Below are 18,475 nucleotides of genomic sequence, written 5' to 3' on the forward strand. Positions count from 1 at the left end.
CTATAAGTACAAATTTTCAGACTAAAATAGACGCTAACAATATTGCGGAGGTCGTTTTTCAACCGAAAGTTTGTTATTTCAGCCTAATATAGACGCAAGCGGGCATCGCTGTCGCAACCAACCGGTTCCTCGCCACCATGAAAGGCGCCATCTTGGATTTAAAAGGAATCGGCAGGTGCAATCGGACTGGCTTGAATAGGCTTGTCTATTTGTTCTCCATCGTTGCCATTCGAGATAATGGGATGCTCTCCGTTGCCATCGAGATGGCCTACAAAGAGCGCGTGATCGCATTAAAAAGCAGGACAGTGGGACAGCTGCAGCGTCCGCCACGGCTTGGACAACGACGCCCGCGGTGCGGGAAAGCAAACGCGGTAGAGGTGGGGAGGGGATACTGCATTCGGAGGCACTCGCTTCTGCTTGCATCTTCCCGTGGGCTACCCATGGGTTACCTCTCGGTCTTGTGAGCGTCATTGCCCCATGCAAACTGACTGTTCTTGCTTCGCGCAGCGAGTGCATTCATTCGCGGCATGACTGTGGCCGCGTCACACTGTCTGGTATCATGATGTGATAGGGTGCGGACATGACGAAAGCATGGCTATGATTCAGGTAGAGGTTAATATTATCGCTTGAAGGTGGAACATGGGGAGCGGCGATTTTCTCGATTTGGAAGCCGGTTTTTCGCAGAAAGTTACTTTTTTTTTAAGGTCACAAATTTTTCAGACTGTTCGATTATTCGGACCATTTTTCGGGTCCCGCTGAGTCTGAAAAATCGGTCGCCAACTGTATATGTAACTTATGTTTACTGCCAATAGTGATGCTAGCACTGGTGATGATGGCGCTGGTGTGCTACTCCTTGGCTGACATGCAGACTGTGCCACGTCACTATCTCCGTCACCACGACATCTGCTTTGAGGTCACAAATCTTCAAGGTCGTTTGCTCGTCTGCAGCTTAAGGGGGGACATGGGTCTTAGAGCATTTTTTTTTATTTACAGACCAAATGCAATGAAACTGCACAGACTTATTCAGTTTTTTGTGCTGATTTCAAATATGCAATTTGTTTAGTTCTAGACCAATTAGTTCCTGTGATATTAATATATATCATGCCATTGACTGCTGAAACAATAGAAAAGAAATGGGCCACCAGAAATTTAATTTTAATGTGTGGGTAGATACTACAATGTGTGAGGAATGCAACGCTGGAAGCAGTTTTCAGTTTTTTGTCCGTGTGGACAAATGGGCTTAAAGGGCCACTGCCCAGGGTCCGGACATTTTTGAAAAACAAGCCCACTGCATAGATGAGGCATCGAAGATAACCTCTGCAAAATACTAGAGCCATGCGCGCCCCGAAAAGCTGCGAAAATTCAAATCAAAGCCCGTTCGTTCTTTCCTTCCTTCAAAAACGGGCCCGGCCCACTACTCTGCACCCCGCTGACGTCAAGGGGGGCTACTTTCGCTAAATGCACTCCATTGGTGCATCGTTCTGACTGACAGGAGAAGGTTGGGCGTAGCCTTGGCGTCGCGTCGTCTGCACAAGGCTTTCCGCAGCGCCTTCTGTTCTGGCTCATGCCTACAAACCCGCATGAAGGAACAACAAAAAAAAAAAACTGCGGAGGGAGCGTGCGGCGACAGCCTTGAACCCTAGCCATAAAAAGTAAAAAATAGTAAAACTGAGGGAGTTGGTTCGCCCCCCCCCCCCTCCCCCCCCTGCCGTGATCACGTCACGAGACGGTCTGCGTGCGCACTCCCTTCTCAGTTTCTTTTCTTCTATGCGAGCCCCCCAAAACAAGGTTTTAATTAGTAGTGCAGCAGAGCCTTTCCCTCGCTCGCCCACTTCACCGCTCCGCACACACACCGCTTATCTTTCGTGCATCTTGCGTACGCCTTGACTCCAATGAATGACATATGCTTTGGAGCGGAGAAAAGACACAAACACACAGAACACAAACACGCATGGAGAAAAGCAAACGGGCGGTTGCCGGGTCCGCGCTTCGCCGTGTGTTTCGAACACAACCGACTTCCGCCCCTCCGCTCGTGAAACGGTGGGGAGGCCTAAAAGAAAATGAAAAGGTGGCTCGTTAACTGGGAATGACAAACAGATGTATGAAAGGATGCGCTCGCTAACAAGTCTAGGTGGTCGAGCCGATCGCGCCTCTCGATCGTTCAGTGTGCGGAGAAAATGCAAAAACCAAGAAAAGAATTCTATTGAAGGCGGGGCCATGACGTCGCCCTGTGACGCACTCCACAGACACCACGCCTCCGGCTTACACCGGAGAACGAAGGGGTGATTTTGCCTTGCCGAGCCTACTCGACGAGGAGCGGGAGAGAAGAATTTCGAGGAGGGAATGGAAGGAGAGGAGGCTCGCTCAAAGAGAGGTAGAGAGTGTCTGCTGCGCTGGGGTGGGCACGGGGCCTTTAATAGTAAGTTTTCAAGTGAGTTGACCAGACATACAGTGCCAGAAAACATGACACACATGAAACTACCTATTAAGCCCATTTGTCCACACGGACAAAAAACTGAAAACTGCTTCCAGCGTTGCATTCCTCACACATTGTAGTATCTATCCACACATTAAAATTAAATTTCTGGTGGCCCATTTCTTTTCTATTGTTTCAGCAGACAATGGCATGATATATATTAATATCACAGGAACTAATTGGTCTAGAACTAAACAAATTGCATATTTGAAATCAGCACGAAAAACTGAATAAGTCTGTGCAGTTTCATTGCATTTGGTCTGTAAATAAAGAAATGATCTAAGACCCATGTCCCCCCTTAAAAATGGCCAGAAAAGTCACGGCCTGGTGCAACTGTTGACTACAGGGCTTAGTTTCTTATGAAACAAAAATGTGGAGGCGTTATTATAGTCTGCAGTGGACTCGTAAAGATGAATATACAGTAACTTGAGAATTAGAAAACGTGTTTACCAACATCTGGGACTTAAGGGTACTGCCACCTGGTGGCGTGTACACAAAGTGCCTCGCGCAAAAGGTGCTCCTTTTTGCACTGTTCCTGTTTCTAGTACACTGCAGCGAAACGCTTGTGCTGTGTGTGCAGGAAGGACGGGCTGAAGTATCAGAAGGCCCAGGAGTGGGGCATCAGCACGGTGAATGTGCAGTGGCTGCAGGACGTGATGCTAGGCCACTATGAGGCACTCCGGCTGCCCACCGCCCCTAAATACCAGCAGTACGAGGAGACACGCCTCGACTACAGCCTCGTGCCGCACCTCATGGGTGAGGCACTCGACTTTATGACTGCAGATGCAGTCGATGCTTGTTAATTTGAACTTGAAGGGTAATGTTGATCGTCCCAAAGTGTCAGTCTGAATAATCCAGAGGTTCGAATTGGGCGAGTTTAGATTAACATGAGTCCACTGTGTTGTGGACAAAACATCTGCATGTGTATGTGCAGATCTGTTTCATTCTTTTTTGTCGCACTGTTAACTTCTTTAAAGGCATAAAGTCCAGCTTAATTTTGTGCATGCCATTTCACTTCAGTGCACCAGTGGACTTTGCAAATTTGTTCGTGAGATGTACATGAGCCTTGAATAGGCGTGATTTATTTCATGTCTTACTCAACCTGATCGAGCTCACAACATCTTGCTTTTAATTAATAACTAGGGGTGTGTGAATATTGAAACTGTCTACTCGAAATCGAATACGAATATGGAGAAAGCATGGCTTCAATATCGAATCGAATATCTGTTCAGTAAGAAACAAATATTTCAGAAAAAGATACAGGCAAATATTGTTGCCCTTAATTTTTTTTTAATAGTGTATGGCCTTTGCAAGTGAAATGAAAACTAGACTCACTCAGCACCATATTAAAAAAAAAAAAACATGATGTGCTCACAAATGTATTCTTCTTGATTAGACAGCAAAGCAGTATGTAACCTGTAATGTGGTCATGCAAAATGAAGTCCATGAAATGACACTCGACTGGCAACTAAAAATAACACTTTAGCCAGTAAAACTTTATTGATTAGGATTTTGAGGGATTGGAAGAAATTCCCAAATTACCCGAAGGTCAATTTATAAAATTCCCCACACCCCTGCAAAAGAGAATGCCAAAAGTGCGGAAATGCTGTGAATCCTTATGAAGAGGCTACACTGCACAAACACCGAGAACCCCTTGACGAGCATGGAGTTTCAGCATGCTGGAAGAACAGTGCAGATGTAAGCATTCAGGCGGTAATTTTGGAAAAGTTTATAAATTGGAAAAATTTGTTATTGTCAGGTTCGTACTAATGAAATTTCACTGTATGAAGAGAACATTAAACCTGTTCGATTTGTTTTAAAATCTCTCTCTCGAGAGAGAGAGAGAGAGAGAGATGTTGTTAAGCTAGTTGGCTTGATACTTGTAATGCCATGAAAGGTTATGCGCAAAAAAAGGCGACACGAAGACAGAAGACACGACAGGACGAGCGCAAACTAACAACTCGAATTTTCACACACCCCTACTAAAAACTCAAGAAATGTGGAGAGCTCAGTTGAAGAAAAGGAGCCTTGTGGACCCTTGAATGTCTTCGAGGGCAGTGATTCGAAAAGTACATTTTCTGTAACTGGGTGTGGCCTTTGAGGTTTGCTGAGCAGCACTGGAGGTTTCTCGTTTTACGAAAAATCTCAGAAAGTGTGAGATATATAAGACAAGCACGGCTTTCACTTCAATGCTGTGTGTGAGCGAGAAAACTTCAAAACCAAAAGGATTTGGACATTCTTTGGATTTTTAATGGAACTGCTCTGATGTTGTGTACCTACAGCAGTGGGCTCTTCATGGCTGTCCAAGGATTAAAAAAAGAGCAAGTTCCTTATACTTCAGCTGTCAGCGCCCCCTAAGCTTGTTGTGTAGCTTGCCAGTTGTCTGTCTGATTTGCTGCGTTGTCTCTGTTTCAGCGGCATGGCGGATACCGATCAAACTTACAGAAGAGATCTGGAAGGTGCGTGAAACACTTTTGTTCATTTTGCTGACATGCCAGGTGAAACAAGTGCTCATAATTAGAAGTTTTCCAGTCCCCCACTATGCATTCAAGCATGATGGACATTTACAGGCTAAAGAAATGCTGTGGGTGAAGAGGCGTGCTCTAGTCAGGGGTTCCGAATCTATTTTGATCACCAGGGTTTTTAACGTTTGCCAGAACCTCCCAGCACGGAACCTCCCTGCAGAACCTCCCATTTCGGATTTTCAAATGTAATAAAATAGGTTGGCTTTCAGTCGCGTAAATACTGTTATATTACTTAATTGCTGGTGCATCTTCATCTGCTTCACTGTGTGCAACCTGCTTTTTGTTTCTTGTTGGAGTTGCTGAAATCATTAGCAAGATATTTTTATGTGTGTTCAGAATATCTTTATAAGTATGCTGAAACTCCATTCATCTTTTTCAGTGTTTTCCACATTAAACACACCATACTAGCGGCATTAAGCTTGAAGTGGTCACTTTTTAAATGAATAAATAACAGCAACTTTGCCTTTCTCTTTGGTCCTGAATTGACATTGCAGTTGAAAGCTCAGATTTTGCATTATTATTCTTCAAGATTTAGTACTTTGTCCATACATAATTTAGAATTTGTTTAAAGTGTTGCTTTTTTCATTGACATGCTTTGTGATGTGCACATAAAATCGAGTGTGCATAGTCTTAGCACATAAAATCGGCTCTGTTGGGAGATTAAGGGAGGATGTGGGGATCAGATCACAAAAATCGCGAAAAAAGTCGATTTTTGAAAAGTACACTTTTTGGCATCTCCAACACTGTTTCTGTGTTGTACTGAAATATTTCACCTAAAGATAAACTTTAAGCACTCCAAACAAATATATGTGTTGGCATCTACACATAGACAGTGTGTGCTAGCTTAGAACTTTCAGGCTTGTTTTCTCGAAAGTTTGTTGTGAGCTTAATACCTTGCTCGTGGAAAGCGTAGCACAGCAATGGGTGCAGGGATTTTCACCTCGTTTGTTTTGTTGTGATCACTGAAATGTGGTCTGCGTCAAGACAGTCCCAGATTTACTATTTAGGCCCACATGTTTTTATTACGTGGTAATTAGTGCATGATTGATTCTAAACATAAAGAGAAGATGCATATTGTGTCCTTTAAAAAAAGAGCAGAGAAATTAATAAAAAAAATAAGAGAGTCTTGATTTACACCACACTTCTTAGTAAATGTTACACATTTACAGACCTGTAGCCTGTTTTTTTCTCATGCTAAGCTTTCCACAAGCAAGCAACATGGGGACAACATATAAACAATGATAAAAGGGAACCTACTGAAGCTTTCATTGTGAAACTTTATATCTGATTGTTTGATGCTGTTTTAAGTCAGTCTACCAAATTTCGTCATGGTAGGTTGAAAAATAGAAAAGTTGCCTTCGGTTCCCTCATCCCCCCTTAAGTGTTCTTAATGTTTTTGTTGCTTTCAAATCTAGCATGCAGCTTTGCTTGCACACAAGCAGTTGCTTTAATGTGGTGTTCTTCTGCTGTGTTTTTTTTTTTTAAACTAGTATGAACTATTTTCATTTGTGATCTATTTTCAGTCCTGTTTCATGCATTTTGTTGCTTCTTGTTTGTCACCTTCAGCGGTTCACTGCATCGGAAGCCTTCAAAGAAGCACAGAAAAGGAAACAGGAGAGTCATCCCACAAAGTCCGAGGCTACTCCTCCAAAGCAGCAAAGGTTTGCATGTCCTGCCTGCCGTTTCTTTTATTCCTGTCATTTATTGCCTCTCATTGAGAAAGCTCCATTTACTCTGCATGCTGTTTGGATGTGGCACATGCCACATGGCTCACTGATGTTTCATGGCTAAGTGGGCATCGTGTATGAAATGTGATTGCAAAAAATAAGCCAGCCAGGTATGAGGTGTGCAAATACTGGTAGAAATAATTTTCATGTGCATACTTCTTTAGTGTTGCACAAATGCGGTCGGTCTCAGCATTGTGCGTACAACTTCAGGCTGCATTAACCCCTTAAGGCCCGTTCACACTTGCGAGTCGCAGAGGTCGCGCGACTGTTTTGGTCGAAAAGCGACATTCGCAAACGGTCGCCCTGGTCGAAAAGCGACAGTCGCGGGCCAGTCGCTCGGTGCTCGATTTTTCAGCCTCGCGACTGCGAGTCGCAAACCTCTGAACCAATCAGCAAGCGAGCCAAGCTTCCGGCAACGACACCGCTCGCGGGCGCGCCGGGCGACGACCTGCGCTGCTCCCAGCGGGCTGCCATAGTCGTCGCTAAGCCTAGCCGGTTTCATATCGATGTCGCAACTAAGGGCGCTTCGGATCCTGGCCAGCGCTAGTAATTAAGATGCTGCTTTCGTCACCACTTTATTGCGGACCTTGTATCATAATAATATCAAGACATGCTCGACTTCTGCGACGCCTTCAGCAGCGGAGCTAGCAGACAACAGTCGAGCCGCATGGAGCAGCAGCAGCAAAGCGGCTCTGGGAAGAAATTTGCTTTTGTCGCTGTTATCCCTTCTACCAGCAACTCGGTACTGGCCAGCGATCTTCAAAAATGATTCATTTTTACATTCCTGTACCCAAGGGCTTGGTATGAACGCGAACAAGCAATCTTTGCGCATTTTTGTGACGCCGCGGCGGCCGACATACTGCAAGCTGGTAGGCCGGCCCTACAGAGAAGCGCGCCTCTGTCTTCGTGACGCTTGTACGACCTCGGTGCACATCAAAACCGTCACGACAACCTAATCTTCGCTCGGGTAGTTGTATTACATTGCGAATAGCAGTGTAGACTATCGAGCGCGAGTACAGGAGGCGCGGCCAAAACAGGCGAAACTCTTGAAAGCGCGCGAACGTCATTCCCGAGAGTTTTCGCTTCAAACGAGAATCTAACGAGAAGGCGACCCGCTGGTCGCGCTTGCAAGTGTGAACAACGGTGTTGTCGAGCTGCTACTTGGTCGCAAGCGACTGCGAGTCGCACGCCCTTTGCGACTCGCAAGTGTGAATGAGCCTTTAACCGTTTTGGACGAGCTGTGCTCGTCCTTGCCAAGCCGTCCCCAAACCGTTTTGGACGACTGTAGCTCGTCCTCTCTGAATAGGTTCTTCTCTTCCTCGTTTCGGACGAGCAGTGCTCGTGTGTGGCTTAGATGACATTTTGCTCGACAGATGGCAGCCTTGACCTGTTAATTTCGTTTTCTTCTACCGCATTAACATTTTTTTTTCGTATGGCAACCTGGGTTTTAAAAATGGCATCCGGCGGAGGCGACACGTGTTTTGCTGGCCCGTCTTCTCGGAAAAGACGCTCTTCTTCGTCGTAATCTTCTTCAGACGATGGTGACTGAGACACCGAAGTGTACATTGTTTCAGGGAGCGAGGACGACAGTGCTGACGTTGTGCTTATCAGTTCTTCCGATGAAGAAGCAGACAGCTCAGAAGCGAACTTTGCGAGCGCGTGTCAGTGCATGCAGATCAACGTCAGTAACATCCCTACATGACGCCCTCGGTTTCCTTTTCTTGCAGTTCCCAGTAAGATGTTCACTATAAGCTTGCCTGATGACTTGCTTGAATATATTTACCGCTCATTACCAGCAGGAAGTTGGTTTTCCATAATGTCAGAAATAATAAACTTGAATATGCTAATTTGACTTCGTGTTTGCTTCAGATATTTTTTAAAGATCGAATTCGTGCTTTTTATTGCAATAATATTCGAAATCAGGAATAAAAAAAATAAGCAGTTTTGTTAAGAAATTCGTTGATATAACAAAACGGTGAAGGGGTTAAAGTCTGCCAGTGATCAGGTAGTGTTCTACACACGGGCTTCAGGTCTGAAGTACTCAAAGGTGGAGTTTTGCATGAACTTAAAAGGGGAATTAAATGCAGCAAAAACAAACTTCACAACAAAGCTCACTATTTTTTTCATTTTTGAGGCTCCTATCTTCACAATAACAAAAGGAGGGGGTGGGTGAGAGAGTGACAAGGCAGCATTTAATCTTTACACGGGTAGCCTTAAATGCATTTTTTTTATTGAGTCTGCAACTAATCTGCTTGTCTCTGTCACTTCCAAGTATTGATATCAGGCCAGTGCATCGCACAGTTGAAACTCTATGAATTAAAAGGGTTATTTTGTCGCACAGGTCAACACCCGAACAGGAGGAGAACATACCAGTCACAGTGACAACAACGCTTCCCGAAGACAAAGTGCCGCAAGTCCTCTTTACTGGCGTGAAAGATGTGGCTGAACTGAAAAAGGTATAGCTCTTTATTGCTTTTGAATTTTTCAGTATAGCTCATTTTCTTAGTTGCTTGCTTCCTCTTTCATGTTCTCAAGGTGCCATGCACTTTCCAGGGCTTTTTTTTCCCCTCTTCTTTCTGCGCCTTTGCTGAGATACACAGTGCTATTGCGTGTTATTGCACTTTCACTCCAGCAGTGCATGCTTGCCATGCCAGCCACTAGTTTGCCCCAGTGATTTAACAGTTTAGAATGAACAGCAACGGGCATTGTAATTTGCCTAACTATCACTGTGGTACTACAGTAAAACCTCAATAATTCAAATTCGGTTAATTCGAAGAATTTCTATGATCCCATAATTTCTAATGTAAATCTGACTAGATAATTTGAAGTGGCAGCTTGCACTAGCCTGGTTAATTCAAAGATCTGGGCTGCTATGCATGAATGTCTGATCCCGATTTCGCCACAAACCGGTGAAGTGATAGCCCCTCAGAGCCACAAGGCGGCGCTGCTGAGCGATGCCTATATTTGATATGCGAAGTACTCCCAGCACAAAAACCTATCGGTATGACTTGCGGACTGCCGAAGCACACGCCTGCAAAGGAGAAGACGAGCTTCACTGGGCATTTGCGCATTTTTTACTTGCCTTGTTCACACTGGCAGTCACCTCCTTGGACAAACAGTAGGTAGTGCAAGGGCTAACTTCCGATTCCAACCTTCTCCAGCGTGCTCGTCGTGCCTGAATCGAAACTACAAGGACATTTGCGGTTACGCGGTTCGGTTTTTCGCTAGTCAGTCGGGCCGCATACAAGTGTGTAAGCAGGGTGGAACACCAGTTTTTCGCTTTAACCTTCATTGGCTTCAGAATGATGTCCTTCCTGTGATTGCATCACTACGCATTTGTTGCCTTGAGTTGCGTGCACGCCTCAGTGCCATCCCGTGGGAAACTACGAATCGAAATGTGACTGCAGTACGAAGCACAAAGAGTAGAAAAGGCAGTTAAAAGAACTAAAGAAAACTGCCCCGGCCCACACAAGCAAAGAGGGGGGGGGGGGGTATAATGCATCGACTTATATTTGGAGCCAACCTTATTTTTGGCCTGCAAGGGCTGTGAACTGGACGGTGGACTTTTGCGCGGTACGAGGCAACATACGGTATTCACAAAGTTTGCCTAAGAAAGATAGCATGTTGCTACGGCGAAATATTTTTTGTCTGGCTGCCATATTTTTGCTGCGGTCGGTTAATTCAAAAGCCCGGTTAATTGGAATGCTCCCTGCTCCCGGTAACTTCGAATTAACGAGGTTTTACTTTATATAATTGCACCTGAACATTGATGGTGTGAATAAGTGACAGCTAGTCAAGCACGTCCCTGTGTTTTCCAGGCTTTATGTTTACCGTTGATTGCCAGCTAGCCCACACCCACACCTTACTAGTCAAAGACCACATTAGCACTGAATCTGGCAACCACTTCCCACATTTGCCACCTCTGGTCATGCCTGAGAGTCTTAATTTCAATACTCCTATCTCAGCCCTACAAATTCTCTGCACCTATCCCATTTCCACAACTGACAACTTCAGGCATGTTTTTTTTTTTTTAGTAAACTTATTTATTCATTCTTTTTGCACACACGTCTGCCCTGGTGATCCAGGTTCTTTAAACTGTCATTTTACAGAATGTGCACCATTGCTTCAAGAACATACAGCTAAAACGAGTATATTTGAAAAGCATATCAAATCAAAGCAGCTTGAGCACCTCATTTTAGCTTGGTTGCCAGGTTGCAGGGTGCATGAAAGTAGAAGCATGGTACAAAAGAAGAACAATGTTGGAACTTTAACAGAGATAATGGGTGGTAACTGCAGTGCATCTGCGCAGATAAAAATGACAAAAAAATGGCTCCTGACTACTCTTTTAAGGGGGGCCCTAAAGAGTGAACTTTGAACCGCTTGCTCATTTCATTGAAACTTGCGAATATCACTGCTGGGACCACCTCTGCCAAATTTTATTATTCAGCTGGGGGCTTGTCTTGAACATTGTAGTGCTTAAAATAAAATGTGATGATTTGCAATCATGTGAATCTATGTTTCTCATCTCGTGTTTCTTCAGTAGACTGTCAAGAAAAACTATCATTTCAGTTACTTGATAACATTGGTATTGTAGCAGGTTTTCTGGAGCGAAATTTCATGAGGAACACAACTGTGTGCTCAGTTTGTCTATTTTTTCCCTTTCTTCGCACTAAAAAAATGAGTTTAAAAAAATTGATGCAAAATGAAAACCCATTGTCATTCTTTACGTGGTATATCATTCTCTCAAAATATGGGAGAACTAAGCAAAATAATTCCACAGTTGTGTGCTCCGGACATTTCCAATGTCACATAACACAAAAAATTGGAAAAATTACACTTATATTTCAAACAATAGTTTTCCTAAGCAAGCATAGCCATCCTTGGCACAAAGGTTGCATAACATGCTTCATACTTATTCTAGAATAATAAAAATTGGCAGAGGTGGTCCCAGCAGTAATTTGAACTAGCCCCACAAGTTTCAATGATATCTAGCAAGTGGTTCAAAAGTTCACTGTTTAGGCTAGTGTGTCCCCCCTTAAACAAAAGGCAGGCTGTGTACGTGACCAAGGTGTAACAGAGACACATGACTCCATTTGGGTGTGGCTCTGAATGTTTCACCATTTTCATCCTGCGTATTCAGACCAGTTTTTGAACTCCAGATATTGAACCGGATTATCCTACGTTCTCTAGCTGGATGCTAAATAGGCCCTGAAGAACTTGTGTCAGCCCTTCTTGTGTTTCGTTTAATCTGTCACGATCTCTTTTTGCTAGTGTTGTTTACATTGCGTTACTCAGGATGACAACCTTAAGTTTACGGATTTGGTTATGCACGTTGAAGGTAGAGCGTTTTCTCACGCTTCTGTCAAGAAGTGAGGTGAGAAAAATGAAAGCTCCGCAAATTGATTGACCATCAATAGAATTGCCGAGGCTGTACAGAAGGCCTGCCCATGCATCTCTCGAAATGCTAGAAATACTCGGACGACAAGAAATGGCTCCGAGATGCACAGACCGTGGCTTCAGTTTAGCCATGTTTCTGATAACCCTACAGGGTGTTCTTCAGCTCGGTGGTGCCCTGGCAAAGTCCCCCAAGGAGTGCACACATTTGGTGACCGGCAAGATCGTGCGAACAGTGAAGCTGCTTTCGGCCTTTGGGTCGGCCAAGTTCATCATCACGCCGCGCTGGCTGCAGGACAGCATTGCCAGCAATGCATTTGCAGGTGAGGATCTTTCACACGTGCTGCACTTGTGCCATTCGATAAGCCCAGCAAATTGTCAGGAGGCTACTGCTGTTCATTACATCATGTGGCCTGCTAGTATTAGCTGTGAGGCTAGCTGAGGCGCGATTACGAGGGACACGTTTCCCATTGGATGACATACACTTGAAGTGAGCGTTCCAGCATCTGCTACTGGAATATATATGGTAGACAATAAATGTTCCATTCACTACTGTCAAGAATAAAAAATGGTTGCTTTCTTCGAATTCATGCAGTCTCTACATTCTACTGTGGGGGGGTCTCAGTTCCCTTGTCGAAATTTGTGGGGGGGTCTTAGAGTCCACCCCCACAAGAGCCCCCTGACTTTAATTAGGCACTGGAAATAAGCCACTGTTGCATCTCTTCATTTATTTCTTTTGCAAGTTTTATTTATTTATTTTTATTTATTTACAGATACTGCAATCCACAAGGGATTTTAGCAGGGTGGGAATATAACGCAAACGTAATCAAAGGCAACACAACAGGCAAAGTACACTGCCAGGTACAACAACAAACGCCATAACAATCACCATTTTAACACAATGCACTAACCAGCAAAATATGAACAATTAATTTTTTTTTTTTTTGTCAGTGTGAAAACATATGAAGTAGAATGAGAACCCTGTGTGCCTTTTGTACCCTTGCCATTCATTCATGAAGTCTCAAACATGAAAAAGAAAACTGGAAGGACATAGTATGTATTTAAAATCTGACTTTCCTGTTCTCACAAAAGGAAAGGGGGCATGAAGTTAAAATTTTGCTGCAATTTGTGCATGTAAGGATCTCGCCAACACACTGGGAAAACGTGCTCGAGCACTTAAACCTAGCATATTCACACCCACCCGTGTGCAGATGTTGAATCAGTTAACAACATCGTGCAAATACATGGCCAGTGGTGCCTGCAGTGTCATCTTGGGATAACTGCTTCTGTTATATCTGAATTTTAAGGCATGCATTTCAAATGCAGGCTAAGTTTTATGTGATGTTAGGAGAAAGAAATGCATCACATTGCCAGAGTTGTTTCTCTGCAGTGATCTCAGCTTGGTGATTTTCCAGCCCTGCTATGTTACTGTTGTCCTGTTTAAACAAAGTTTCTGCTTGCATAATTCATTGTGCCTGGCACATTGGTAATCAGAAGTTGAAAAATCAGAGCTGAAATTCAATGTAGCATATCGAGAGCAGTGGCATATAGTGTTTTGCATCCCTCAGTAACATACAGGTGTGCACCGAGATCGCACTGTGCACCGATAATCTTAGAGAGTGTGGCAGTTTCTGTCCGGTGAGTAACATACTAGCAAGTAGTACCACCAGCCAGCACTTGCACATTGTTACAAACAGATCCAGTTTCTATATTGCCCTGAGAACAAAAGCCACCTTGAGAAGAAGCTGTGGCTGTTTGCGTCTCCCTTAAGGTTGCTTTTTCACACTGCCCAAGTTGAAAAACTCAGCTCAAGCACCTCTTCCACACTTGCAGATGAAGGGCCTTACCTGGTTGAAGACCCAGATGCTGAGAAGACATTTGGCTTCAGCCTTACCCAAGTCCTGCAGAGGCCAGACCGGACACCACTCTTCAAGGTGAGCAAAGCAGAGAGTTGTCCGTGTGCAAAGCCTTTATGCTTTACGCGTGGAAGTTTCTGCTAATTAAAATTTCTGGGGGCTACATATCTTAAATGAACAAAATGCGGCAGGTGTCGCAATGATGGTTCGGCATAATGAGTAGACCCTGAAAGCGCTTCCAACTGCTGAAATTTCACTTACAGCTTCTCCTGAAGCCCATTAGCAGCCTAATGCCCATAACAGCATGCTTCTGGTGATGCCTTTATTCAATTCCACTACACCCTGGAGTGAATTTAAGGGTAAGGTGCCTACCTCCTCATACCTTGGCAAGTAATTTTTTGTGGGAAAACCATGACAAACCCAATTTTTTCATTCATGAAATAATTGTAAAGAAGCCATTGCTGGTCTGTCGAGAGTGGCTTTTTTTTTGTTAATTCCATCATGCTGACTCATTCAGTGCGCCCAGGGAATTGGGTGGCTTATTTTGGGATATGGCGAAAACCACTCCATCGTATGCTTGTGGTTCACTTACTACTTCTGGCGTGAATATTCTCCTTTTCTCAGTCAAACAGCTGCTTATTAGAAATCACTGCCAATACATCAACTAGATTTCTTTGTTTCAATCGCTTTTGAAAATAAAAAAAAAAGAATTGATATTGCTTTAACCACAAACCAATGCTTCGACCACCTCCACACCCTTCACAACTCCTCCACCTGTTAGAAAGCTCTATTAATTCTCGTCTCCTGTCAAGTGCTCATAGTTTCACCCACAAGCTTCCAGATTTCTTGTTGTGAAGGTTTATTAACCTGTGAAACTGTTTTCTCACACAAAACTGCAACTACTGGATTGCAGGGCATGATCTTCTTCATCACTCCTGGAGTCTATCCATCGCCTCCGATCCTCAAGGAAATTGTGGAATGTTCAGGTGGAATGGTGTACTTGAAGAAGAGGCCTTCACTCAAGCAGGTCACATCCGTCACGCAGGTAATCCGCACCACCTGTAACAAGGCTCTGTGTCCCTTCAAGGCATTAGTAGTTGCATTCTCGTTACTGCAACTGGCCACAACCCTGAGAAGAGCTAAACTGAATCCTGCTCGTTGCACACTGAGTAATGTAGTTAGGTTTTGTATTGTTACTGATGTCAGCGAGCTATGGAAAGAAAAATGATAGGTGTAACATCATCAAGCGGGCGGAGTGGTGAGGGAACAAACGCTCGAAAATTTTATTAATTTAGTCATAGTTATGAAATTTTCAGGGCACATGTATTTTTGTGCGCTGATTCTAGATATGTCATTTAATTCCATGTAAAACAATTCCTTGAGCACTTATGCATTTTTTATGCAAGTATTTTGCGGAGAGTTTTGAAGAAAATTTGCTGCGGGAAACTCGCTGAAATGTATGCCATTGGGTTCTCTTGACACCGAGGAATACAATAAGGGTAAAATTATCATCCTGGCTCTCATAGAACTTGACTAATAGGGTACTGAAGCTGCCACTTCAGAAACAGGAATACACACTTTCCTTCTCATTTCTGAAGCGACAACTTCAAAACTCTATAACTTAAGTTCTATGATAGGCAGGAAGGCAATTTCACCCTTATTGTATTCTTTGGTATCAAGAGAACCCAATGGCATACATTTCAGCGAGTTTCCTGCAGCAAATTTTCTTCAAAACTCTTCGCAAAATACTAGCATAAAATGTGCATAAGTGCTCAAGGAATTGTTTTACATGAAATTGAATGACATATTTAGAATCAGCACACAAAAATACATATTCCCTGATGATTTCGTAACTGTGACTTCATTAATAAAAATTTTTTTTTCAATACCAGTGTCCCCCCTTAAGCCATGCCTATTTAGACATGTCCACGTATGGCCCCTATACGCACTGCACATTTCTTGCTGCTAAGCACACACATTTTCTCAATTAGCCCACCACTCTCATTGTCTTCAGATTTTTACTTGCTTGTGACGGTACATGTTTGCATCCCTGAACTTTGTTATTATATAGTGATGTGCATAACTTGGCCTTTCTTTTTTTCACTTTCTCAGGGAGGGACCAAGTTTGTTGTCGTCTCCTGCGACAATGACCTGCATCTCTGTCGTGACTACATGTCAAAAAATATCAGTGAGTATAGTGCAAGATGACTTTTGGCTGACACTTTGCTTGCTTGGTGTGCATAATTTTTGTTCTCCATTGTGCCTATTTAGGCCTGATTTTCTCTCAGCAATGCATCCTGACCAATCTTGTTGAAAATAAGTTGTGGCCTGGTTTGTGCCTACAAATTGGCATTCTCTAAAAGTAGCCATTGGTGCAAATTGTGCGAGCAAAATTACAAAATTTTAAATTGCCGAAATGTTGTGTGAAGCCCTACAGCAGGAAATAATCTTTGAAATCCACATACTTTGGTACATGTTGAGAAAGCATAATGGCTAGAATAGCGTACGGCAAGTGGTGCAATTTTACGTGGCATTCAACAGTGTGTCAAGAGTTTTGCGTAGGCTTTTTGGCCTAGTAGTTTCACCCACAGCCGCATTGACACATTCGAAGTGCTCTTCACAGTAGAAATCAAAACTGGTCATAATAGATGTTGACATTATTTATTCACCATGGATGTTAGAAACTGGAGCACCACAAGTTTATTACCAGGTCACTAGAAATGATGATGCAACATATACTTTCAGTACAAAGAGTTTCAAGACGAATTTCTGAAAAGTACTGCATGGCATCTTTGCTTTCCCACATTTGATGTACATACAATAAGGGACGTGAATTTCAGAGGCCATGCTACAGCCACTCGGAATACAAATTGATTATATATTCAATGCAGCATTAGAACGTCCATTATCGCAAAAAAAGTGTCCAGCGTTGGCATGTGAAGCCTGAATTCTCTTTCATGCAATAGGATAGAGGGCGAGGGAAAGTGGGAGAGGGAAGAGAGATTGGGAGGCAGCGGGTGGCAAGAGAGGCACTGCAGTCGTCAACCAACGTCCAGCGGGTACTGTATGTCACACTATATCACATGGTGTGAACCCGGCAGCAGCTGCTTCACCCAGCGGGAGCACTAAAGCTAATGCATACTTTGCCTCATGAATTGCATTGATTGTCTGCGAATTTTTTTTTTTCCCCTGTTTCATACCCACAAAAGCAACCTTGAGTTACATTCATGTACTTTTTCTTGTTTCGTGCCCACAGTCTACTCTCATGCTACATAGAGTAACATGCTGTGCTTCTGGAGTGTTTCAAATTTGCTGTTGTAAATTTCCACAATGTTCTGTTGCAGCATTTCCTGGAGAAGAGCTGGAGGTTTAAATTTAAATTTAATACTTCTTAGGCTGTAATTAAACCTTTCCTTCTAGAAATTTCACCTGTCTGTGAAAATTGTTTTTGATTAGATTAGCCCCACAATCTCATGCATACAGCGCATTTCACGTTTATCAGTCCAGATCGTAAAATTTCTCTTTCTAAAACTCCTGGCATGTCTGGGTTCAAGTACCGACCACAGTGTAGCTTATGGTGGTCTACGTTTTTTGGTAAGTAATTTAAAAATGGAACTTGCCTGGATTGTCCACAATCAACAAAAAACTGCAGTCAACTGTGGGAGAATTTTCGTCGAGGCGAGCAAAGCAGCCTCTTCGACAGGCCGCACCATCTGACAAGCTGCAAGGAAACCAATGTCCCTGCTCAGAGCCGGAGTGGGTCTTGTAGTTCCCCGGATGGCACAGCCCAGTAACCTGCGTTATGATTTTCTTCTTTACTGTTCTTGGCATTGTTTGAAGTTCTTAAAATGTGAATTAAAGAGCGTAACTGAAAACTAAAATTTAATACAAAATAGTGTGGTGTTCAGCTCATCCTCCACAGTATGCCATTGTATACATGTAAGTTCGTCTACATGAGAGCCGCAATTTCCATGCACCTGGAAGATAAAGAGCATTGTCTTCTTCTGTTCCAGGCATCTACTCAGCTGAGTTCATCCTGACAGGGGTGTTGCGGCAGTGCATCGACTTTGATGCCTTCCTCCTCTCATGACAGTCACAGGACATGTGAGTGACTCTCCCCTCAAAAAAAAAAAAGATAAAAGGGGCATAAACAAGCCTTTAACGTCTCTCCCATTTTTCTGCGTGTGTTTCTTACTGTCAAGCAATGGTGACAGTGGAGCCTTCACTGCCAACCCTACATCCTTTTTCTCCCTTGTTCTGTTTGAGTAGCTGTTCACAGACAAGAGAATAGTGCAGGCCCAAGCGTTTTGATCCATGAACATGAATTGCCCAAATTCAGAACTAGAACTGAGTTGTTAATGTCATTTTTCAGCATACTGCTTGAAAATGAAATGCTCTTTCTTCATTTCCTGTTAGCATTGTTGGCTATAACTTTTTGCATCATAGTTGTAAATTGCTTGCCTAATTTATTTTGTATACCCCCATACCTGTAATGCC

At 43.5% G+C, this 18,475-nt stretch overlaps 1 protein-coding gene and 1 long non-coding RNA gene across 5 annotated transcripts in view; one reads left to right on the forward strand and one right to left on the reverse strand.

Annotated features, from left to right (window-relative positions):
* LOC149365057 (uncharacterized) overlaps nt 1-18,475 on the forward strand; it is a 58,651-nt gene that overhangs the window by 39,405 nt on the left and 771 nt on the right. For all 3 annotated transcript variants that reach the window (XM_089575129.1, XM_089575132.1, XM_089575131.1), the window contains 9 exons: nt 3,057-3,232; nt 4,892-4,935; nt 6,568-6,662; nt 9,070-9,184; nt 12,277-12,445; nt 13,956-14,056; nt 14,892-15,023; nt 16,091-16,166; nt 17,992-18,082. In XM_089575129.1, coding sequence (XP_089431255.1) covers nt 3,057-3,232; nt 4,892-4,935; nt 6,568-6,662; nt 9,070-9,184; nt 12,277-12,445; nt 13,956-14,056; nt 14,892-15,023; nt 16,091-16,166; nt 17,992-18,068 — 985 coding nt within the window. In that variant the 3' untranslated portion in view covers nt 18,069-18,082. The remainder of the gene's footprint in view (nt 1-3,056; nt 3,233-4,891; nt 4,936-6,567; nt 6,663-9,069; nt 9,185-12,276; nt 12,446-13,955; nt 14,057-14,891; nt 15,024-16,090; nt 16,167-17,991; nt 18,083-18,475) is intronic.
* The window catches only part of LOC149365058 (uncharacterized), a 43,408-nt gene continuing 37,826 nt past the window's right edge, over nt 12,894-18,475 (reverse strand). For both annotated transcript variants that reach the window (XR_016289252.1, XR_016289253.1), the window contains 2 exons: nt 17,599-17,773; nt 12,894-15,037 (listed from right to left, as the gene is read on the reverse strand). This is a non-coding gene — a long non-coding RNA (uncharacterized LOC149365058). The remainder of the gene's footprint in view (nt 15,038-17,598; nt 17,774-18,475) is intronic.

This window comes from Amblyomma mixtum, chromosome 2 (assembly GCF_055824585.1).
Source record: "Amblyomma mixtum isolate Tamu chromosome 2, ASM5582458v1, whole genome shotgun sequence".
In the NCBI taxonomy this organism is placed as follows: Eukaryota; Metazoa; Arthropoda; class Arachnida; order Ixodida; family Ixodidae; genus Amblyomma; species Amblyomma mixtum.